Consider the following 23,930-nt stretch of genomic DNA (forward strand, 5'->3'; position numbering starts at 1 on the left):
GTTCAGCGTCTTCCGTCAGGTTTCTCGTGACTGAGACGCGGCGCTCTTTATTCGTTCATTTCTCCGTTAATTTCTCCGTTGCTGCGTTAGTGTAATCATTACCTTCATAACGGTTCAGACTTTGGACTCGTCCTGGTTGTTTTTCAGGAGAGGCGGTGAAACAGCGGATCGTCAACATGGCTCAGTACGAAGAAGTTGAAGTTCACGGTTACGAGGAGTTCTGCAAAGCTGTGTCAGAAAGAAAAGGAAAGGATATATTTGCTTATTTCAGCGGGGACAAAGACGAGCAGGGGAGAAGCTGGTGTCCAGACTGTGTAAAAGGTACGAGGCTGCGTCCCACTCGCCAGTTTCTCGTTCGCATTTTTTCCGTTCCACCTTAAATGCTGCACCATTAAGGTGGAATGGGGAGGCTCGCATAAGACACGTTAGTTAAATGAGTGAAGAAATAGACTCGGGTCAGCTGGCTCTACGAGTAAAGGTTTTGTTTGACTTTTTCTTCCAGTGCGTTTTAATTCAGTCGTGTTTCTCGTTACTTACACCCAGATGTGAACGAGGTATTTGTGTGCACGGTTTAGATGCAGAGTCCTAATGTAATTTCACTTTTATCCCCCTTTGATTCCTCCAGCTGAGCCAGTGGTCCGAGGCGAGATGGAGCATCTTCCTGAAGGTTCAGTCTTCATTTACTGCCAAGTGGGAGACCGGCCATAGTAGGTTGTCTTCAGAATCAGAATCAGAATCAGATTTATCTGCCAAGTAATGTTGACAGACTCAAGGAACTTGGCTCCAGCTGTTGATGTCTCTTTAGTCTTATGTGTGATTTACAGACAGTGCACGGCATACACCTATGAACAGTATACAAGCAATAGGCAGACATTAATATGCAGACAATTTACATATTATTTACATACAAAAAATTGACCGAAAGAATGAGATCGCGAATGCAAGCGGCCGAAATGAGTTTCCTCCGCAGGGTGTCTGGACTCTCCCTTAGAGATAGGGTGAGAAGTTCGGTCATCCAGGAGGGACTCGGAGTAGAGCCGCTGCTTCTCCACATCGAGAGGAGCCAGCTGAGGTGGTTCGGGCATCTGGTTCTGAAGCCTCCTGCACGCCTCCCTCGGGCAAGTCCACCTGGGGAAGAACCAGGACACGCTGACGTGACTATATCGCCCAGCTGGCCTGGGAGCACCTCAGAATCCCCCCGGAGAGCTAGTGGAAGTGGCTGGTGAAAGGGAGGTCCGGGCCTCATTGCTTAGGATGCTGCCCCCGCGACCCGAACCCCGGAGAAGCGGAAGATGATGGATGGATGGATGGACAAAGAATACACAATATACAAGCAACATGCTTAACTGTGTCTGGTAGTGCAATCAACAGTAGTGCACCTCAACCTCATGTATGGGAATGAAACTAATGTACAGTGGTATGGCTGTAAAGCAGGGTGTAATAACTGTCTGGAGAAGACGGGAGTAGCTGTGGATCGGCAGGTGATTTTACTGATCATGACATCAGATGAGGTGGTTGGTTAGTGTAGTGGTTAACACCTCTGCCTTCTACGCTGTAGACTGGGGTTCAATCCCCACCTGGGTAAGAACCCCATACTATACCAATAAGAGTCCTTGGGCAAGACTCCTAACACCACCTTCACCTACCTGTGTTAAATGTGTCAAACCGTAAGTCGCTCTGGACAAGAGCGTCTGCCAAATGCCATAAATGTAGATGAGGGTGATGTCATGAGGAAAGATCCTGTGTCTGGTAGTCTGAGAGTTTCACTGACAGATGGCTTGGGGACACAGTGAGCTGGGAGGGTTTGGAGGAGAGGATTTCGGGGATGATGGTGTTGAACGCTGACCTGAAGTCTGCAAACAGGATCCGTGCATAAGCCTATAGGCGGTTGAGGTGTTGCTGGATGTAGTACAGTCCCATACTGACTGCATCATCCATTGACCTGTTTGCCCTGTAAGAGTCCAGCAGGTGTCCTGTGACATCTTCCAGGTGGGCCAAAACCTGTCATTCAAAGGACTTCATGACCACAGATGTCAGAGCGACGGGCCTGTAGTCATTCATTCCTGTGATAGACGTTTTTTTTGGGAAGTGGGATGATGGTGGAGCGTTTGAAGAAGGATATTTAGAATATCTGCATAAAGATTGGAGCCAGTTGTGGGGGGCGCAGGCTTTAAGACAGGATAGGGACACGCTGTCTGGACCTGGTGCTTTCCTGGCCTTCTGTCTCGTCTCTCGTACTCTCATCCACTTCACATATCTTAAGTGATGGGGGCTGATGTCATTGAGCCGGAGTGATTGAGGGGTGTGAATTTGTCCCTCTCAGATCTGCAGTAGAGGTGAATAGTCTTGTCAGTGATGTTGTTATGAGGTCCTTTTCAAATCCGGATGAAAGTATCTTCATCTGTGTGTGGTGCTTTTGTATGTTGTGTTCATTAGTTCGTTATTGAGATTGAATGGTTATAAAAGCTTAGAGTAAACTTTTCTCTCATGTGCACTATTATTTTTATTCTGCCAGCTGGAAAGACCCCAACAATGAATTTAAGAAGACTCTAAAACTCACAGGAGTCCCAACTCTACTACACTATGGCACAGTGAGTATCGGTTAATGTATTTCTTAATGTTTCTGTAATATTTAAATAGAAACTCTGTCCTGTTTATATTATTTTAGTATGCCAGATGTAAAATAACTTGTGTCCTGTCACAGTCATGAAATTTTAGTTGATCTTTTGTGGGAAATTTTGTTGGAGTTTTACATCTTAAGCTGCGGCTCAGTGTCTAGGTCTCATGCTAAATCACAATTATACTGAAAAAGATATGATGACAATAGTAGATAATTCACTCGCATCCTCAGAAGACACGTCCTTCACCAAGGTTTGACTGAGTCCTCTTTGAAAACTCTTTCAATGCACTCACACTCATCAGATTCATCCGCTCAGGAAAGGGGTCCAAGCACTACTGCTGTTCCACATGTTGCGTGCAGTTACATGGTTCCACCAGAGAGGTCTCCAAATCTCCAAATCTCCATAACAAGCAAAATCAGTTTAACAAACATCAAATAAACAAACATTAATTATCACTGCCCTCTAAAAGCGTCTCTGCACCAGTCAGAGGTCAACACGTTTTTGAAGGTGTGTCGTTTACATGACCGTGGACGTTAACAGCTATGGTAAAACAATTGCGGTCAGTTTAAACGATTGGCGCCTGATGATTTTGTGATAATTGTGACCGGACTGGTTGTGTCTGGTGTGTAATTACATCAGATGGCATGCCTCATGTGTCCTCTCTTCCTTTAACTCTAATGTAAATTGTCCCTGTAGTGTGTCTAAATGAAAATACTGTTTCATTATTGATGTATCCTGTGTATTCTAGCCACAGACGCTGGTGGAGGAGCGGTGTTTCAAAGCAGACCTGGTTCGGATGATGTTCACAGAAGATTAGTGCCTCTTGTGGGTGTGGTAGTAGTTTTATGCATGCTGTAAGATGCAACACAACCATTTGATTCACTTCCTACCTTTTTTTTCTGCTCTGTTAGTCTTTATTACATCTGGTCAGCTGCATCTCTTACTGTGGAATTAGAATTGAGCGCTGACTTGTATGACGCAGTAATAATGCTGATATAATATGGTGCACACATGCGGCCGGTATGTACTCACTATGATCTGAAAGGGAAAATCTAGTCCTGTGTGGTGCTTTCTTTATAGGACGTGACATATTAAAGGTCCTCAAAAATAAAATGTAGAAATAGCAATATATTATCTTAAAGATGGTGTATAGTAAACTATACAAATATAAAAAGCTTGTAATTATAGTAGAGAAAATGTCATAAAAATTAAATTAAGCTTTATTCTTTCAAATGTATGCTTTCAGTACTGCAGAACTAATAAAGAAAGATAATTGTACTAATTCCGTTGATGAATTATTCATTGTGCTGCCTTCCAGAAGGCTTTGACTTGATAGGTGGAGGTGGTTGGGGTGAGAGGTGAAACACTGTATTACTGGGTAATGTTATTTTTCCTGCCTGCTGATGCGGTGATGTAACACAAGAACCATCAACACATTAGAGGTGGGTTAAAGGCCTTAGATTTTGAGGGAAGATTATGGAAAAACTAGAATCTTCTCATTGGGATGATGTGATGAATTGTGCAGAGAGCGGTTTTAAATGTACAGGGGAAATATTTATAACCTTGTCACATTAGATCGTTGGTCTTTCCCTTTCCATGAATATTGGGTGCTGATTCATTATAAATCGTCTTTAAATTGCACAGTTAAGGTGAAAAATAAGTAGAGCAAGAAAACAGCATTACTGTCAACATCATTTTACATTAATTTTAGTTTGTGGTCAAAATATTGACATTAAAGGCCCATATCATGGGAAAAATTAATTTTCCTCACTTTCTTCAGACAAAACAGTTTGATGTTGATGTAAACATTTTTACTTTGTCACAACATACTATTCACTGCCAAGTCCACGCCGGCCATAAGTGGAAACTAAGCAGCAAAAACAGCCCATTGTGAATTTACTGTTATGAAAATAACCTGTTTACATGCACTATAGAGACAAAAGTGCTGAGACGCCTACAGGAGCAGTCTCATTCTCAGCAGTCTCATTCTCAGCAGTCTCATTCTCAGCAGTCTCATTCTCAGTCCAGCAGTGACATTGTGCTGTTTAACAACTCCATCAGCACTGCTGCGTCTGATCCACTCCGACCGGCACAACACACCAACACCACGTCAGTGTCACTGAAGTGCTGCGAATGACCCACCACCCAAATAGTACCTGCTGTGTGAGGGTCCATGGGGGTCCTGACCACTGAAGAACAGGGAAACAGAGTATCAGAGAAACAGATGGACTACAGTCTGTAACTGTAGAACTACAGAGTGCAGCTATACGGTCAGTGGAGCTGATAAAGTGGACAGTGAGTGTAGAAACGAGGATCATCTGAAGTGAATTATGACTGTTTTTGGTACATAAAACACCAACTTACATGTCATGAATGGACAGAAGGGGGGGATAAATAAAAAAAATAACTGCACAAAGACTTAAAACTGAGTATGGATTCAGAAACCTGGTAGCTTTCATTCCACTCATGAAGATTCTGCAGCTTAGAAGAATCGACCTACAATGGACTAGAATTAGGGTCCATATTTGAAAAGAAGCCTGCATTCTGTACATCTCTGAGAAATTAACGAACTGGTCTGGACTTTTAAGGTTTAACTGGACTTTAAAGGCACCACATAGAACACTCAGAAAAAAGGGTATGGCGCCGTCACTGGGGCAGCACCCTTCTGGTCACTGGGGTGGTACCCTCGTGGGTACATCTCAGTACCTTTACTCATGGAGCATAACTGCACCGTAATCCACTGAAATGATATTTTCTAAGATGTACTGGCTCCACACCCCCCTGTCTCACCTCCAGGCTTTTTATCCAGTGGTTCTGTTTTTAAAAATGAGTTTATAAAAAGATATCTACTTTTCCACTGGGAGATAAGATCAGGCTTTATTGTCATTCGCAACACATGTGGTACATGAGGTTTAAGATTAAGATTAGATTAAGTGACCCTTATTAGTCCCACAGTGGGGAAATTCCACCTCCGCATTTAACCCATCCGTGAAGTGAAACACCACATACACACTAGGGGGCAGTGAGCGCACTTGCCCAGAGCAGTGGGCAGCCCAATCCACAGCGCCCGGGGAGCAGTTGGGGGTTAGGTGTCTTGCTCAAGGACACCTCAGTCATGTGCTGTCGGCTCTGGGGATCGAACCGGCGACCTTCCGGTTAGGGTTAGAGGTGGGTTAATTCACAAAGTAACACAAACAATAAACAATACTTATATAAGGTGCACAGTTGGACCTTAAAACCGCTGTTGTACCTTTCGAGGGGACGTTTACACTGTTTGTACCTTGATAAGCGCATCATGTACCTGCTGCCTTTATTTCTAACAGAGAGTTTAAAGGCTGTGCTGGCAGGTCCTGACTGGGTTAAGGTGCAGTTCCTCATCTCGCCACTAGATGCCGGCAGTGCTGCACGTAGCTGTGGATGAGCGCAGGCAGCGGGCGCTGGGCTAAAAGCAGAGCGCATTCCTCAACAGCGTTTCAGTGGCTCGTGCCCACGCGCTCCGCACCGTCGGTGCTCTTCACGGAAAAAACCGCACAGGGGTACCGTCTTCGGTTTTTGTGGCTTCCTCCAGTTCAGGTTACGGGGTCTACCGGCGGCGTTAACCGTTCGTCCGTCTCAATCCGGAGAGGCAGACCATGTCGGAGTTTCTGGTGAATCTGCTCGGAGAGCGGCTCGTCAACGGCGAGAAAGCCGAGGTGGACGTGCAGGCGCTGGGCAGCGGGCTCTCTCTGCTCGGCCTCTACTTCGGCTGCAGCCTGAACGCTCCGTGCAGGCAGTTCAACGCCAGCCTGTGCGAGTTTTACAGCAAGTTCAAGAAAACCTCGGAGCACAAAGACAAGCTGGAGATCGTCTTCATCTCCTCGGATCAGGACCAGAAGCACTGGCAGGACTTCTTGCAGGAGATGCAATGGCCGGCTTTGCCTTTTAAAGACAGACACAAAAAGGTGAGTGGCGGGATGAGGCTGAGGCCAGACCCCCTCACTGCCCTCAAACCGCGCCGGGTTTGCTGGTCACTGTAGGCGGTGGTACACAGGTGTAGCCTCCCCGGTTCTGACTGGGTGGGGACCCCAGAAGTTGTGGGGTTCTGGGTGTTCTGTGCTGGTTTCGGGCGTTTGTACTGGTGTAGTCACTTTCCTGCAGCGCTACTCCGAGAACCTCCACATTTAAACCGCCCCTTCCTTTCCATTTAACTGCCCTCTGCTGACCGAGGCAGAGGGCGAGGGCGAGGAGAACGAACGTGTGTTGATGTTTTGGAGAGAGAAGAGCGGAAGACGCGGAGAGTTTGATTAAATACGCGAATCTGACCCGCGGGTGTCTTTATTCTCTCATGTAACCGTCAGAACTTTACGAGGCTGGAGCCTCTAATCCGCCTGGTTCATGTCCGAATTTCCCCGGTCCACCTTAAATGGTGTAGCAGTTACATCATGTAACTGTTTCCTGCTCTTTAAAGTGGAACGGGGAAAATGTTGGCAAGAAAGCTGGGGGGGTGGGTGGGAGGGAGGGAGGAGGAGTGGGGGGGGGTGACTAAGCAGGTCAACTTCTGAATTCGAATTTTCCCGGTCCACCTTAAATGGTGCCTGCCGCACGATTTAAGGTGGAACGGGGAAATTCGGACAAGAAGTTGAGCCTCGTCACAACCTTTGGAGGTGGATCGGGCGCTTGTAGGGCAGGGTTATGGGTGGGGGGTAGGGGGGTGGGGTGGGGGCGGTCTGTTGGCTTCAGGCTAAAACGACGCGGTTTGTGAGGAAACTGTTACAGCGACACTGTTACTGCACTAAATACTCACCTAAAGCCTGAACTCGGCTCGCGTCTGTAGTTTACAGGGTGTGGTTTCACGCGAGAGGCGCGACCCCTCCGCCTCCTGAGCTCCAGCGGGAGGTTGAACGGGGTCTGCGGGCTGTCCGTGCTACGCCCTGTAGACACTGGGCTGGAAGCGTTGGAGACGCTTAATATCACTCCGGTTGTCTGCCTGTCTGTCTGTCTGTCTGTCCTTCTAAATGTAGCAGTGGTGTCATTTTATTTTTATTAAAATCTCATTCTCTCCAAAAAAATTAAATTTTTTTTTGAGAATCCATTGAAATGTCTGAGAGGTGAGTCAAGCTGGACAGCAGCACTGTGATGGACATTGTGAATGTCCTGCAGAATTATTCTTCAAAAGCCAGGAGTGGTCACTGCACACCCTCCTCTGTGTAATTTACTGACCAGAACAGATTCTTTTTTTCCCTGTTAGTATCAGAATTTAGGCCACAAGGTTGGTTTATTTATAAGAAAAGCTTTATAACTTTATTTAACATTGCCATTGTCTACAGGGACGTGAGCATCGGTCATAACTGCCAGGCTTTCTGACCGCCTGTCTGTTCCAGTGGAGCGCAGTGATCTTGGGGCTGTTTTTTAGGTCCTCTGCTGTTCTACCTCTCCTGAGGATTTCGTAATGCCTCTTCGCTCCTGGTCCGTGTTTGTTTTGTAATGGATTATACTCTGTGTTAATACATGCATATGGAAGGCGCTCCGATTCGCCCTTCTGCTGGTGTCCGATTTGGTCCACCGCCCCGGCTCCACCTCCCCTCTGCGTGTGTTGGCGTGTTGACCGGTCATGCACGTTTCCACGTTTTCCCATTTTCACATTTTACACTTAACAGCAGCGATGCCACCATGCAGTACCACGTAATCTCTCTGGCATTGTCAGTAAAGCCTGGAGACGGCAGGGCCGGGCTGGAGAGAGCGAATATGCGCCTGCATCTGTGGGAGAGATGGAGGAGGTGTGCGTTACACAATGCAGGTTGGATTTGAGCTGCATTCCTTTCTAGCAGCGAGAGAGTCGGTCGTAATAAATGCGTCTTCGGAATCATTTCCCCAGCCTTTTTTCGTTAAAGGGGAATTCCTCTGACTTTTCCCCTGAATTTTTGGCGCGATCCAGTGGTTGATATGCGAGAGTGGACCTTCAGAGTGATTTGACGTGAGAAATGCAGTCAGAATCATTCGCTGTGGTGGTGATAGGAACCAAGTCTCTGAAGGCTCCTGCAGAGAAACATTACACAAAATATGATCCTTTTGTTTGTCTCATGAAAAAATTTTGGCCTAAAAAAAGAACGCCTGCGCGGTGGAGGGGTGCATGCAGGGTGTTGTAAGACAAAATAGTCCCCAAAGAAATGACTTGCGATTTTCCGCTGTTTCACCCTCATCAACATTACCTACGAAACTCAGGTGGGAGTTCACTGCTTGTTTCGGAGGGTGAATAGAACGGCTGTGTTTGTGCTGTAGACATGGTGACCCCTGGTTCCCATCACCACCACTGTAGAGAAATCCGAATCGGCGAGTTTCTCTGCAGCGCGCCGCTTTACGTCCTTCACTCCGAGCGAGTTTCTCAGTGATTGAATGACACAGAAACACTGGGTAGAAAAAAGCAGAAGGCTCACGGTGGATGGTGGTTTACAGTAAACGGCACTGAAGGCGTGTCCATGTATTATTTGGATCTGTGCTGTGGTTGTTTTTCTCGGACTCTCTCTTGGCCTGAGCTGTGACTTTAAGATCGGGTCAGTGAGTTTGCAGGGCGAGGCTGTTTTATTTTCTGCTGAAATGTTATTTCACATGAATTATCCTGCAGACGTTGTGTAGTCGCGTAAAATATTGAAGGGCTGTCTGCAGCCGTGCACTGAAGCGTGAGGGTTTGTGCAGTTAATGCATTTAGGGGACTGTAAGTGATGCGGTGATGCGGTGATGCGTTCCTTCTCCATTCAAAACGGTTCAAGAATGTGTGCATTATAGGCAGTAGGTCAGTGTTTTTGCTGTTGGACGCTGACTGTGGGTCAGCTGCTGTCTGACTGAGCTGACGATGGCTGCTGTCATCATACTGCAGGGGAGCCGCTCATCTTTACTGTGTCGCTCGTTAGACGAGTGCATGTTTTTTTTTCTCAGTATGCAGTGCGTTCCTGGCTGAAACGTATAACCAGATGTCGTGGTGCATCAGGCCTGGCATCGCAGTAGTTCGTGTCCATGATAACCTGACCTGATGTGCAGGTTGTGTGGGTAGTGAGTAGATTTGCTGGCTGCTGCAGGTTTAGGTTACAGTGTGAAAGCCCACCTGAGCTTTGTGGTGTGACAGGCCTGTTGATTGATGGGTGGAACATCCTTGGTGTTTCTCTGAGGCTGCTTGTGTGAAGGGGAGTGCAGTGGACGCTGAGGATGGACAAGAGGCTCAGAGATAGGGGATATGTTATGAGTATTAGGTGCCTCCTTTATCTGTATATCCACATACCTGTCTGTCCATCTGTCTACATGTCTATCTTTCCAAGTATCCATCTGTCTATCTATCCAGGACACTGAGTGTTACGTACCTTGTCTGTCTGTCTGGGACGATGTTGGGTATTAAGTCGTCTGTCTGTCTGTCTGTCTGTCTGTTTCCACCCTTTCTCTTTTTTCATTTTTTTACTTTGTCTCTCACTCTCATTCGAACTAAATTGTCGTTTCTTTCTTTCCTTCTTTTTCTCCATCATTCCTCTCTTGCTGCTTTTTCCCCCTTTCTCTTCTTGTACTTTTTTCCTTCTTTCTGCTTCTGTTGTCTTTCTCTCATTCATTCACTTTTTTTCTTGCTTTTGCCTTCAATTGATTTAATTTCTGTTTTTTTTCCTCTCCTTCTCGTGACCCCTCCTTCTCCTTTCGCTCAGTTGAGGTCACTATTTCAGGCCTCATCCCCTGGCCCCCTTTCTCCTCTCCTCTCACTCCTCCTCCTCATCCCTCCCCATCCCTCCTCTCCTCTCTCTTCACACCATGCAGAGCTTTGCTTACCTAGTCATGCTCAGTTTCAGCTCCTTCACCGCAGTTAAGTCCCTTGCTGCAACACCGCTGGACATTCGATACAGGATGTACAGCAGTGTGTGTGGCCTGGATTAATAAGAAGTAAATTGGTTATGACTTGTGTTGTATGAATCGCAGCTTTTCAGCGCCTGATTTATAATGCGGCTAATGAATCAGAACTAATGGCGTGTTGGTGTTGGTGAGGAACGACTAGCACTTTTCTCCACTGACCGCAGCCAGTTTTCGCTTTAGCTGTGGCAGCCACCGGTCAGTGACATCATCAGAGCTGTTTAATGTGCAGCTCCTGGACACTTTGCTTTGCTTTAATTTCTTTTGGTCGTTTCTCCAGACAGTGGCCAGGACTGACGGAGCTGTTCTACTATTCCGACCGGCCTTCCTCCAGCGTTTGAGAGGAGCCAGGCAGGTTCTCTGTAGGGGTGGACAACGTGACTTGTTATCGTTATAATGAAAAATTATGTCTCGGTGTGCTTTTCTGAGTATAGACTGGGTATCGTCAGAGCTTCTAGACCGATTACAGGAGCATACGAAGACTGATCAGTTGCAGAGAGGCTGCAAACAGCTATATATAGTTATGTAGTGATATATATCAGTGCAGTTTTTCATCGCTTATTTGAAACGTGACATTTTACCCATTCCAAATTTGAACAAACCTCGTGTGAAAATATCTTCTGCTTAATTCTGAGGTATTGAGCAGGGTTGACCCCGTAGTGGAGGCTGATCTCCGTCTGGGCTGGCACTGCCGTAGAAGGAGACGCAGCAGCCGGAGCTTGAGGAGCAGCTCGTAAATCAGCTACGTCCTTGGCCAGGGCCCCAGATCTGCCAGCGGTGGAAAGCAAATGGCAGTGTGGGGCTGTGCAGGCAGTGATCACACATGAGGGAGAGAAAGAGTGAGGAAGAGAGAAAGAGAGGCCTCCTGTTTAGGCACTGTGCCATTCTTTGCCACTCTGCTCTGTAGGCACAGAGACAGCTGCTGGAAGCCTCCGCGAGGGTTAAGGGTAGCTGTCATCAGGGCGTCAGCAGGCCAACAAAAACGGCTACCGGATCTGCTCATCACATACCGGAGCCGAGCCTCTTCGGCTGCTTTGATTTCAGGCTTTTTTTTTTCCTAGAAAAAGCCCAGGGCCTTATCTGCAGGCGATAACGGTGACTTCTTATCAGCGCACGCTGCGTTTGCCGGAGTTTTCCCTCCGTTTTGCCCTGGAGAGAGACGGCTCGTGCCGATAACACTGCCGGAAGTAGGAAGAGTCTGGAAAGACGAGTCTGAGGAAACTGAGACGGATAGATGGACTAAAGGTTGATCAATGATGTTTGGTCATGTGACTGTCCAATAAATGAGTGCCCCCCCCCTCTGACTATAGATTTTCTTAAATAATTTGGCTAAAGGATTTGGCATATGAGGAGCGATGAGGGTGAAAATGTTGAGGTTGATGGCCTTGATATGGTTGTAATTACTTATAAAATGCATATGTATGAGCCAAACTGGCATCGTAAATGGAACATAAGTTTCCTGTTTAAATGCCATGAATCAAATAAAGTGATGCATTAAAAGTTAGAGGCACAGTGAGTCCTGGACGTTCGAATCGAGATCTAAGGCTTTACCTTTTACCTAAGACCTTTACCTAAGGCCTTTTATGGAAAACGCTGTAAATGATCAAAACTAGGCATCTGAGTTCATCCCATACATTTTTGTATCCCGTATAGTACAGATACAGTTTCATCACATCGCTGTTTTTGTGGAAGTTCAATGTCGTCTTTTTCTTTTTTTTCTTATTATATTTCTGAGCCAGATCCATCTGTGTGGGATGTAATAAGTGCTCTGTATATTCAACACATTACCCCATTTGTAACACATAAAACCGTATTGAGTCTGAGAATTTACTGTATTCAAACTCTCATGACTCCTATTTCCAACACGTGAAGTCGGTGTGAACTGCAGAATATGTACCTGTGGTACGTTTCAAATCTTTTATTTATTTATTTATTTTTATTTCATTCTTCTCTTGGACAAAAATAAGGCAGAACACCATTAAAGTCATTTTATTTCCTTTGAGATCGTGTTTTATTTCACAGTTGACCCAAGTGCAACGCCAGGTTGTTGACTGCTGTTAGTGTCGCTTGTTTGTATGCATCTGGCTTAGGTTCTGTAATGTACCATGGAGCCTTTATACTGCAGCTGTGGTGCGTAATTCAATAAAGCCTGTGTATGGGATGTCAGCAGGCACCTGTAGAACAGAGCGAGGGCTGGTGAGGTACTTTGCGAGGCTTTATCGAAGCTCCACTTGCCAAATTTAACTCCTCTCCCCTGGCTAGACTTCCAGATCCCTTTTAAAAGCCCATTGTGTTCCCTCGGACCGAAAGCACTGTAACATTGTGAGCTGCAACAATAGGAGTGTGGACATGGCCGTTCCTAGAAGGGGATTCGTTTCCCAGGGTTTGTGTTACGTATTCAGAGCAGCTGAAAACGGCTTGGAGGCGGGCAGCAGACAGGCCCAAACCCCTCCCTCTCTCCAAGCCACCCGAAACTGGTCTGCACTCGGCCGTCTGCGGAGGAGACGTTAAACAATAGTTGTTGGGCAGCGAACTCGGACAAATTGGCCGTCCAAGTGCAAGTTGGTCTGTCTGCAGGTCTCTGTTTGCTCTTCGGGCTTTGCTTTCGCTAGAGTCGCAGCAGGGGCAGTCAGAGGAGCTGATGATTTTGGCTCATGCGTTAGTATAGACGTCCCTCAGATTCATCGGTGTCTGCTGCTCCATCACCGAAAGCCTTACTCAAGATGTTGCGGTTGGATGATTTCAAATGCAGAATCGGGTGGAGTGGAGATGCAGAGTGGTAGAATTAGAGCGGTCTGAGGAAAGGACTCGCTCTTGTGCTCTTCAGTAATTTGCAGTCGCGGTGCCGAGCGGGTTTCAACAAGGCCTCTGGAGAAATTTGCCTTTGTTTGTTTTTTGCCTTTCGAAATTTGTGTTTGTAATACATCGTTTAATCTGCGCGTCATGTCCATAGACTGTCGAGGCCGTACCAAATGATTCTTTGAAGATCAGCGAATGTGTGCAGAGTTGCATGAAATCATTACTGCCCAGCTGCAGCCATGGTGTCTGACCCTGTTAGCCTCTAAAAGCTGCAGTCCTCCATTTACTCCCTGCTGTAGTTCTCCTACCATTTCCTGCTGATTAACTCCGTAATAGCTTTGGACCCTAAGGACTTACTACCGTGGCGTATACATTTACATACATAACAGACATTCTTATCCTGAGCAACTTGAAATCTAGTGCTGGGCAGTATGACCATGTTTATAGTTACTGTGATGATACGTTTACAGTTGCATCATATTACATAACGAGCATGTTTTTCCGAGCATGTTGTGGATATTGCCCGTAGAAATGCGGCAGTATGGAAATGGTTCCGGTGGCAGTATCTGTTCTTTTTCTTTGTGTTTATGAGCGGATGTTGACACGATTAGTGTTATAGAGAAATACTGTTGTAGAGAAATTTCTGTAGGATTATGAATACAGTATAATGAAGAAAATGCTAACATTAAGACTGCAGCATCAGCTGCCCTTCATAAGTGCAGTCAATTACATCATCAAGGATCAGTTGTTGTCAAATATTGGTGAAATTCACATATTTAGATTAACGCCTACATTAATCAAGGTGTCTGTCATTGTAGTTATGTGTTCGTAATCGTCAGTATGAAGGAAATGTTGAAGGTCTTGAAAAATGTTTTTCCCCCTTGATAAACACCCACTTGAATCACTTTTAATCCAGGAGATGATCAAGACTAAAGAGTTGGAGAGGTTAGGTTAGAATGCATGCTGCGTCAAACTGAAAAGCTACTGGACTGCATGGTTCCTATAGCCCAGTAATGGAGTTCATACCCCTGTTGTCAATGTTTGTGTAAACAGACTTCTGCTTCTAGTAACCAATCCTTTGTTATCCTTGTTGTTGTTATTATTAGGGATCGAGTCCTTCTGCCCGACTTGGAGTTGGTGTGTTATGAACTGCTGGCTGGCTTTTCTTTGACCAACCAGAGCACAAACACATCCGCTGTCTACTACTAATGGCCAGGCACTCTCGCAATCTGGCACCAGCCCTGCTGTCTGTCTCTGAGAGGAGAGATGAGACGTTGGTGGGGTTTCACCACCATGTAGAAACCTGCCATGAGTGATCCAAGATTCTTTTCTAACCTCCGCAAGTTCTCCTCACTATTATGGTGGTGCTGGATTTCACCAAGTAATTCATGATGTTTCATTACTGCCACTTCTGGGGATGGGCCAGATTCCATCCACCCATCTTTAGAAGGATGGAAAACAAGATCCCAAACCACTGGCGTTGTAAGCAGGGACTCTGACGCCTTGGAAGAGGACCTCTCTGTTTTGGCACATTGATCAAACAGTGTTGTTTTGGAAATATGAGGGGTTTTTTATTATGTTTGTGGTACAATGATCTTCTGGGCATTCAGCTTAATTTCAGGTTCTCTTGGTAAAGAAATGCTGTAATTGGTGGGAGGAAACAGATACTCAAACCCATTCGGATGAAGTGGGGAGGTTGATTAGAGGGGAGGTTGCTGTGGAGGCTGAGTCACTGGAGTGTTGAACTATTACATAACTGCAGTGCTAGTGCAGCACATGGCCTGCTGGTTCAACCCCCCCCCCTTCATCTCATGAAGATTATGGCCAGTTGGCACCTTCAAAGTCACCGGAGCAGCCTCCTGCACTGGACATGCCCGCATAGTCGTCCACCTCTATAACAAGTGGCTTCCGACCCTTTCTGACCTGCACTGACTGTGGCAGATTAGACAAACCACCGCAGCTCCTTGTCACTCCAAACACCGATGTTTGAATTAAGAGGGAAAACGACTAGCCTCTGTCACGTGGTGGTGCAGGATTTAACAGTATCCATCCATCCATCCATCCATCCATCCATCCATCCATCCATCCATCCATCCATCCATCCATCCATCCATCCAGTATTTGGTAATTTGCATTTTTGAAAGTATTTGAATACGCTGACGAACATTTTTTTTAAATGATTTGTTTTTAAAGAAAAAGAAGGTTTAACATTAGTATTGTGATCTGTTTGGGTTGATTTAGTGATTTATCTGTCTTGGGTGTTTAGAATGTAACACTAAGATTTTTTACATTTGAAGTATTTCCGTATAAAATTCCACTTGGATGTTGCTCTTTTGCTTAGGATTAGATTCAAATCGGCTACTTGGGATTTCAACCCATCAGACCCCCACGATGGCCTTCTCTGATACCTAAAGAACGCGAAGATGCGTTCAGATATGTGTATTCGGCTGACCATGCTCTTCCGTACCTGATGGATCTGGACCATGCTGTGTTTTGGCTAATGTGACCCTGATTTTTTACATTTTTATTTTTTTTTTTCAGTGCAGCTGTGATAAAAGGAGTTTAAAAAGGAATTTCTAAGGATTTGTCTTCTAAGGTCACACTGGCTATGTGGTTTTAGCAGAAGTTGTTCTTCTGTCCTGAGGAACCTGGTGGAACGCGCTGTCTTCCAGTTTCACAAATGCACACGCTGTTGGTGTTTTGGATAAGCAGCTAATGATTGACTGAGGTTGCAGGTGTGACTAATAACAGGACAGGCCTGCTGCCCTGCAGCGTGCACATAGCTGTCTTCAGCAGACCAGGAGGCGGCCCACGACTCCATTAGAGCTGAACTGAACTCCCTCCTTAGATCTATGAGCGAGGAAGTGTGCGATTCCTGAGTTTTCCAGACGTGGGCTTTCGCTGCAGTGAAACGGTGAAGGCCTGAAATGACCCGGCCCGTCATTCGTTTTTCTGCTTATTCATCTGTGGGCCTGTATCGTTGACACAAGTATTTTTCACGTTGTTTCTGAAAATGCTCTTGGCCGCAAGAATACGGAGATCCTTTCCCCGGCTGGCAGCTCCTGCTGCATTATGTGCGCAGCAAAATTCCATCTACTTTTTATTAACCTCGTTATAAATTCTCCTGTTTTTGTCAAAGTGTGTCATATGATCCTTCTGGCTTGGACACGCAATGTTTCCAAACCACTACCCTGGGTGCTTGCTGGGAAAATCTTGGAAGCGTACGAAAGCAGGGAGAAGTTGTCTTAGGAGGAACACTTAGCTTTTTTAAAAAATGATAATTAAGCTATTACTGTATCCGATTCCGTCCCGAGATGGAACTGCAGTCAAGTTTTGTTGGTTTTCTTGGTTCATCATGATGATCATGATAGAATTACAGCCATGAAGACGTGGCTCTTGTTTGAATATTCCAGGCCCAGGGGACAGAAATAAGGTCAGAGCTCCACCACTGGCAGCTTGTTAATGTGCACAATTAGTGTCTTGTGATTGAATTGTAGGGACCGACCTGGAATCTGCAGAATGCTGCCGTGGCCCTGGGAAGGTGCTGAAAAACGGAGGGCGATGTGGGTCAGGAGCAGTGAAGAAGAGCTACTGCGCAGCCCTCCTCCCGCTGTATCATCTCTTCATCAGTATTGTGATTTTAAACTAGGCTACATTGATGTATTGAGGCTTATGTGATGCAACAAACAAATCATTTTGGTTAAAATGATTCATTATTGGCAATAATGTTCATGCGGGTAAATTTGACTGCTTATTTATTTTTCATAGCGCAGTAGTTATGGGGGTAAAGTCTGTGGGTGGTTAGGGATGATGCTGCATTCATGACCAAGGAGCGAAGTAATATTTCTGACCTCCGTTGGACGAAAATCTGTTTGCCTTCTCTGATGTGAACATGGAGTGCCCATTGAACAAAAATTGAAGTGAGTTTCAAGCTTTTTAAACAGAATGTTTAATGTTTTTAAGTTTTTCTGGGATATTGTAATCTACAATTTTTGATCAAACGACATGATTTCGTGTAATTTTTCAGCACCATTTGAACAGTAAATGTGACAAATCCACTATTAAATCAAATAAAGCACTAACCAAATGATTCTTGAATTCCAAAGTAAATTTTTAAATTCATTGTAATTCATTTTTAAGAGCTTTTTCTATGCACAGAGTAGCTGAACAAGCACTTGTGTAGTGTAAGTGTAAGTGGAAAATTCCAAGTTTCCAGTTGTCTTGACCAAGCATGTATCTAGAGGTTACGGCAGGGTGTCAAACTAGATTCTTTCTGGGCCACAGCTCTGCAGAGATTGGAGAGTTGGATTTACAGAGTTACATGGTGCAAAAGGCTAATCTCTGTCAACCCTGGGCAGTCGTGGGCTGGAGGTCAGGGATCCAGCCTCGTGACCAGAAGGTCGCCGGTTTGATCCCCAGAGCCGACAGCACATGACTGAGGTGTCCTTGAGCAAGACACCTAACCCCCAACTGCTCCCCGGGCGATGCGGATTGGGCTGCCCACCGCTCCGGGCAAGTGTGCTCACTGCCCCCTAGTGTGTGTATGTGGTGTTTCACTTCACGGATGGGTTAAATGCGGAGATGGAATTTCCCCGTTGTGGGACAAATAAGGGTCACTTAATCTAATCTTAATCTATGACCTCAAGGAGTCTAGTTTGAGTTACATGTTCTCCTTATAATTACAGAAACATCTCGTATCCCATATGTTCCTTTACCAGCCCGAGTGACACCAAACCTTACATCAGACGCTCAGACTGGTGTATCAGATGGAGCTGTGGGGTCGTGTTGTATTTTTAGCTGGTGGTCATGGCTGGTGGGTTGCTGACATGTGGTAGGAATGACACGGCGTCCCATAGGGGACCCCTGAGAGAGTGCTGTATGGGGGGCTCTGCGCTGCAGGCCAGATGAGCAGTCACTCAGGAGAATTCTAGTGGGACTTCCAGATGATAAAAAGGCACTTAGACTTGATTGATTTTCACCCCCATCCCCTAAAGTGCTCACGTTTCCCTCTGCCCAGTCTCGATGAACAGATAGGGGCTGTGTGGTGTTCATTATTCTCTGGCTCAGTCACAGTTTTGAAAAGATAAATATGCTTTGCTTAATTTCACCCCTGCGACGTGAAGCAGTCTGGTTCTGGAAACCTAACAGATGTGTTAATTCATTTTCAGCTAAATGTGTGTGGAAAAGAAGGTATAACTAAGCAAATAAATAGCGCTTTCTTGATGAACAGAGAAGATGAATTTGTTTCATGTTATCTTTGCGTTCCAAAGCAATCTTCCTCACAGCCCAGCAGTACGTTGAGAGTAGAGATGGCACAATACCAGCTTTTCCTTTCTGATGCCAGAACAGAACAGATAGTAAAACTTTGCAAGAGCTTTGAAGGGCTTCGTTTGAGGGGAGCATCTAAAAGAAGGCAGATGCTAAAACACCCCACTACTCTACAGGTTGTCTCATGGGCCCAGATTTGAGCTTGTAGCGAGAACAAACATCGGGGGACAACTTTTGGTGCTGTGCTGGCACCTCAAACAAGGCTACACCCCTCTAAAACTCACAAGCCCACAAGGTCTTGTATTCCATGCTCTTTTGACGTCTGGGTTACAATTGATGACATGAGCAAAGCGAGTTACTTGGTGAAGTCTATCGTTGGCTAATGAAACTGTTCCTCCCTTGAAGGAGGGAAGCCTGTAACTGTAAAGTTATATCAGAAGTTGTATTTTAATGCTTGGAAGGGTTCTTCTGCTACATCAGTGGGCTACCGACAGGCTTCTGATCACGCGGGCAGCGTTGAATAGTGTACCATCGCCCACTGCTTCGAGATCTGGATTGGTTTCAAAACTTTGGTCCTGCCCTGGTGAGTCTGAACTACATGTTCCGATATGCAGCGACGGAGACGCCCGTAGCGTTACGTGTATCGATAGTGATGGCGGCATCGATATTTATAGTTACGTTTACATTGCACTTTGACACGCAAGTGTAGCAGATCGCTGCTGTAGGAGGAAAACCTCGTATCTCCGTAATGCTGACTTTACAGCAGGAGGAAACAACTTAACTTACTTTTAATGGAAGTCAATGGAAGCAGACTTTTTGGACAGAGGTTTTGGGCCGTTTCTTTTGGGCCATTCGTCTTGAAATTTACAGACAATGTAAAGGACAACATATTTTTTCAAATTATGCCAAAAACTTTAAAAAAAAAAACAGCAAAAGTGGAGATACGAGGTTTTCTTCCGACAACAGCGAAATGTGTTCAAGTCTGACAGCACAACATTTTACAGCATTGGCTGGGGGTGGGGGTGGGTCAGTCTGGTCCGGTTTCAGTCCAGTCCCTTTAGTGAGTGAGGCGGAACCGAACTCTGAGTGAAGTTATTATAGCGCATTAGTGTACTGTCAGCTGTAGTCAGCTTGTTTGTCTTGTGTAATTACTGTTGAGGCCTGTATGTTCCTAGTTGGTTGTCTATTCAAGTTGGCTTCAGTCTCTGTGGCTTAGTCTGTGGTTCTTGTGAGTTTTTAAGCTGTGATTGCCACTTAGCATTTTCTGCTGATATTGGCCGGGTAGCTGTACCTACTATTGCATCGGTGGCAGCTCTGATTGGAAGCAACTCTCAGCGAAATTTGTGCGTAACATTTACGCGGCCCTCCGTTTTCAGGCTGCAGCCGTGTCCTTCCAGCGGCTTGTGTGTAATTGCGTTCGTAGAAAATGAAGTGTGAAAACGAGGGCTCCCTCCATTCACTGGCAGTTGTTTGCGGCCTCCCGCTGTGCGCGAACAGCAGGGGGTCAGTGACTGCGCGGATGGCCGTAATCTCTGTTTTGATTAATCATTTTCGGCAGTGCCTTTGAGACAGAGGGGGACCGATCTCATGGCCCTGTGAAATGAAAAGGGTTTATCAGCTTAAGCCGGTTGTAAGAGCACAAGAGGTCCCATCTTTTCAGTGCAGAGGGGAACAGCCTTTGGGTAGAAGTGTCCTGGCAATTAGAGACGCTCCCTGCTCTCAGAGAGATTACTGGCGTGGAAAAGCGTAGCGAGTCCTGTTCTATCCACCACCCCACCCCACCCCACCCGCGTTTTGCTTTGTTGGTGTGGGCTAAACATTAAGCCACATGACCATGCTCTCCATGCAATGTGTGGAGTTGACTGGAAGAAAGCAAGCAAGAAAGAGAGAGAGAGAGAGAGGAATGCAAGCTTACGGTGGTTCAAGTTTCCCCTGCATCAAGACTGGGTTTTTGGACAGCATGCCTCTGTGTGATGGATTACACATTTGCAGAATGAGTAATCAATACCAGAGTGAAGTTTCAGCTCTTAAAGGAGTATTTTACCCAGAAACGCTGTTGTCACTAACAGTGGGTGAACTCTAATGTGGAGCAGTTGGCATGATCTCATCTTCTGCAGTGCATAACTGCCCTCTACCTACTAATCATTAGCGCTGTTACCATAGATGCCTATTGAATGGGAAAAAAAAAAACATTTAACATATATCTCAAAAATGCATGGATGCATGGATTTGATGGTAGTTCAGTTTGATCAATTTCAGTATACTATTTTGTTTCTGAAAAATTTAAGGTTGATTATAAGGTTTCCATACACAGTAGAGAGGTGCTTGTAGGCCATTGGTATAGTGTGTTCCCCGGGTGGGGGACTGAACCCCACCCTGCAGCATGGGCAGCAGTGGGGTCATTCCCTACATTATACAAACAGCTGATGTAACATGATTGGTAGTTAGTGGTTTCCTCCAAGCGTGTTGAGCTTGAGCACATGCACTGCTATTTAAGAAAGTGACGTTCCTAGAATGCATCTTTACAACATTTTATCTTTATGATGGAATAATTATTATTTATTTTTATTTAAACACATGCTTAAGTTTTTTTCATTTTTCAAGGAATTGCTTTTGAGAGAGATTTTGGAATGTTTACACTAGCAATTATTGAAAGCCTGTTTGACCGTTACTATTGTCTTTTTTTTTTTTTTTTTTTTTAATTAAACATACTAGGAAAAACTATATCAACATTGTGTGTGTCGGTGGGCCATGGAGGCTGCTGCAGGGCAAGCAGGCAGGCCAAGGCTGCAGAAGGCTGCTCGATAGCCCTGCAGCTCTTCCACCCAGCGTAAGCATGTCACTCACCACCTGTTCATTCATCAGTGCAGCCGGACTCGCGGCCCAGCAGGTGTGCACCTTTGCTGTGAAGGCCAGCTGGCTGGATCCCTGTCTCCAGGCTGTGTGGATTCGCCCTGAATAGCACGTCTCTCACCATCATTTGCTGAGCTGTGGTGTTCCTGTGCATGTGTCTCAGATTTACAACTGCTGATGGAGGACAGGTGAGGGGGTCTGGATGGGCTCAGTGAAAAGCTCCTCTGTTTTAAGGGAAACTGTGCGTTAGGTCGGGGCAGGTGATGTGACAAGATGATAACGTCAGCTCTCCTAGAGCATGGACATCTGTACTTCCAGCAAAGCTGTTCATTAACAGGGAATTTTGAAAAAATTAAGTTTTTGCTTCGTGCCTTTACTTTGGGGACTGTTTTGCCTTATGATGGCATGCAGATGTCTCTCGTCTCTCGTCTCTCGTCTCTCGTCTCTCTCTCTCTGTCTCTCTCTCTGTCTCTCTCTCTGTCTCTCTCTCTCTCTCTCTCTCTCTCTCTCTCTCTCTCTCTCTCTCTCTCTCTCTCTCTCTCTCTCTCTCTCTTTTCTCTCTCTTTTCTCTCTCTCTCTCTCTCTCTCTCTCTCTCTCTCTCTCTCTCTCTCTCTCTCTCTCTCTCTCTCTCTCTCTCTCTCTCTCTATGTTCTCTCTCTCTCTCTCTCTTTTCTCTCTCTCTCTCTCTCTCTCTCTCTCTCTACTTTCTCTCTCTCTCTCTCTCTCTCTCTCTCTCTCTGGTCAGAAACCTGTCAACTACCTTGTTGGCATTGTTTGTTTTTCTATAGATGGAATAAATTAATAAATTGCATGTTCATAGCCTATTAATTGCTTTTTGGTAAAGTGCCTGCACCTATATGCTCTACATTCCATACAGTCCGCATATGGAAACTATTCTGCAAAACTGCCTCTTCTTGGGTTAATTGTTTGTGTGTCACGTTGAAGTTGTAAGCAGTGTTTCAGCACTGGGTGCTTTTTGAATGAGGCATAATACAGAGCCTATGCCTATGAGAGCAGAGCTTATTTACATAGAGTAACAAAAACTGCCTCTTTAATTCTAAGGGATGAAGAGAGGCTGCTAAAATAAATTATGTCCATCTGTGGTACATAAAACCACATCAGCGGGAAGTGGACCTCAAGCCCTTTTTACTTTTTAATAACTGATGTAATCACAAAGTGAAAACTCTGCTCATGTTTTGTGAGAGAAGCCGTTTTGTACACGGAGGGCTTCTGTACACGGAGGGCTTCTGCCCGGCTTTAGCTTTATCAGTTTAACAAGCACGGCAACGGGTAGGGGAATAGATCTGCCTTCTGCTGCTGATGAATGTTCTAAAGCCATATCTGAGTGTCCTAAAGCCAGACCCATCGAGCTGATTCACGACATGGATTAATGTTACGCAGGAAAAGAAAATGAATCACAAGGCAAACAGACACACTCCTGTGCCTCTTAAAGCCACGGACGGCACGTTTTTGGACGTCTGAACTAATGTGAACTACTTTCTTTTCCCCTTGCACTGATAATTAAGGCTCAAGCTGCAGCTTTAAAATAAGTAAGCTCTGCGAGTGAGGTTGAAAACCACCGAGGGGAGGTGATGGATGAAGAGGGAGAATGGTTTGAGCACTAGGGAGAGCGTGCAGACGGTGGTGGTGAGTGTGCTGGTTTGTGTGCAGCAGTGGAGATTTGGAGCATAAGGATCAGCTTAGCCTGAATCAGTGTGATTCTTTCAGTCAGGACAAAGGGGGTTTGGGGTTTGGGGTTTGTTTTGGAGAGATTTAATTGCCCCCCCTTTCTGTAAATGCATATCTGCCAGAATACCTGCAATTCGTCAGCTAGTAAGACTGATCAGACTGCGCAGAGGGAACCTTAATGCTTTTAGATTAGTGAAGTATTAGGTGTGCTTTACTTGAATGTGCCACACGTCCTCCTAATTGGAATGTGTTTATCATTGTTTGTTAATTGGAAAAGGGGAAACTGGCAAGAACAGATAAGACAATGAGTGCAATTAACAACAGACCCCTATAGCTAATCAGTCACTGACAGTTCCCAGACTGGGAGGCACCATTGGTGCCAGTCACTGTTGTCGCAACAAAACTTTTTGTCTCCATTTTCGTCACTTTTTGGGGGTTTTTTTGGACATAATTTGAAAATACTTGTCGCCGGTTATATCGTGTAAATTTTATGATGGATGGACCAAAAGAAATGGCACAAAATGGCTTGGATAATGTCTGGTTCCACTGACTTACATTGAAAGTAAAGTAGGTGTTCTTCACCTGTAAAGTCACCGTTCTGGAGATACGAGGTTCTGCTCCAACAACAGTAATATGTTTCTACATGTCGCTGTTGCCGGAAGAAAACCTCGCATCTCCATTTTTGACGTTTTTCAGTTTTTGGCATAATTTGAAAAGACCTGGTGTCCTTCACACTGTGTGTAAAGTTCAAGATGAATGGACCAAAAGAAATGACCAAAAATGACTTGGAAAAAATTCTGGTTCCATTGACTTCCATTAAAAGTAAAGTGTGTTTTTTC

General features: G+C 45.4%; 2 protein-coding genes across 2 annotated transcripts in view; both read left to right on the forward strand.

Moving 5' to 3' along the window:
* txndc17 (thioredoxin domain containing 17) lies at positions 1-3,903 on the forward strand. Its single transcript, XM_017683361.2, has 4 exons — positions 1-321; positions 626-707; positions 2,516-2,591; positions 3,370-3,903. Exons 1-4 carry the CDS (start codon positions 177-179, stop codon positions 3,436-3,438), a joined length of 372 nt encoding a protein of 123 aa, XP_017538850.1. The 5' UTR covers positions 1-176; the 3' UTR covers positions 3,439-3,903.
* Positions 3,904-6,051: 2,148 nt separating this feature from the next.
* Positions 6,052-23,930, forward strand: part of nxn (nucleoredoxin) — a 115,894-nt gene continuing 98,015 nt past the window's right edge. The window contains exon 1 of the mRNA XM_017683368.2: positions 6,052-6,562. Within this exon, the coding sequence (XP_017538857.1) occupies positions 6,254-6,562 (309 nt within the window). The 5' untranslated portion in view covers positions 6,052-6,253. The remainder of the gene's footprint in view (positions 6,563-23,930) is intronic.

The sequence above is a fragment of the Pygocentrus nattereri genome, chromosome 17 (assembly GCF_015220715.1).
Source record: "Pygocentrus nattereri isolate fPygNat1 chromosome 17, fPygNat1.pri, whole genome shotgun sequence".
Taxonomy (NCBI): Eukaryota; Metazoa; Chordata; class Actinopteri; order Characiformes; family Serrasalmidae; genus Pygocentrus; species Pygocentrus nattereri.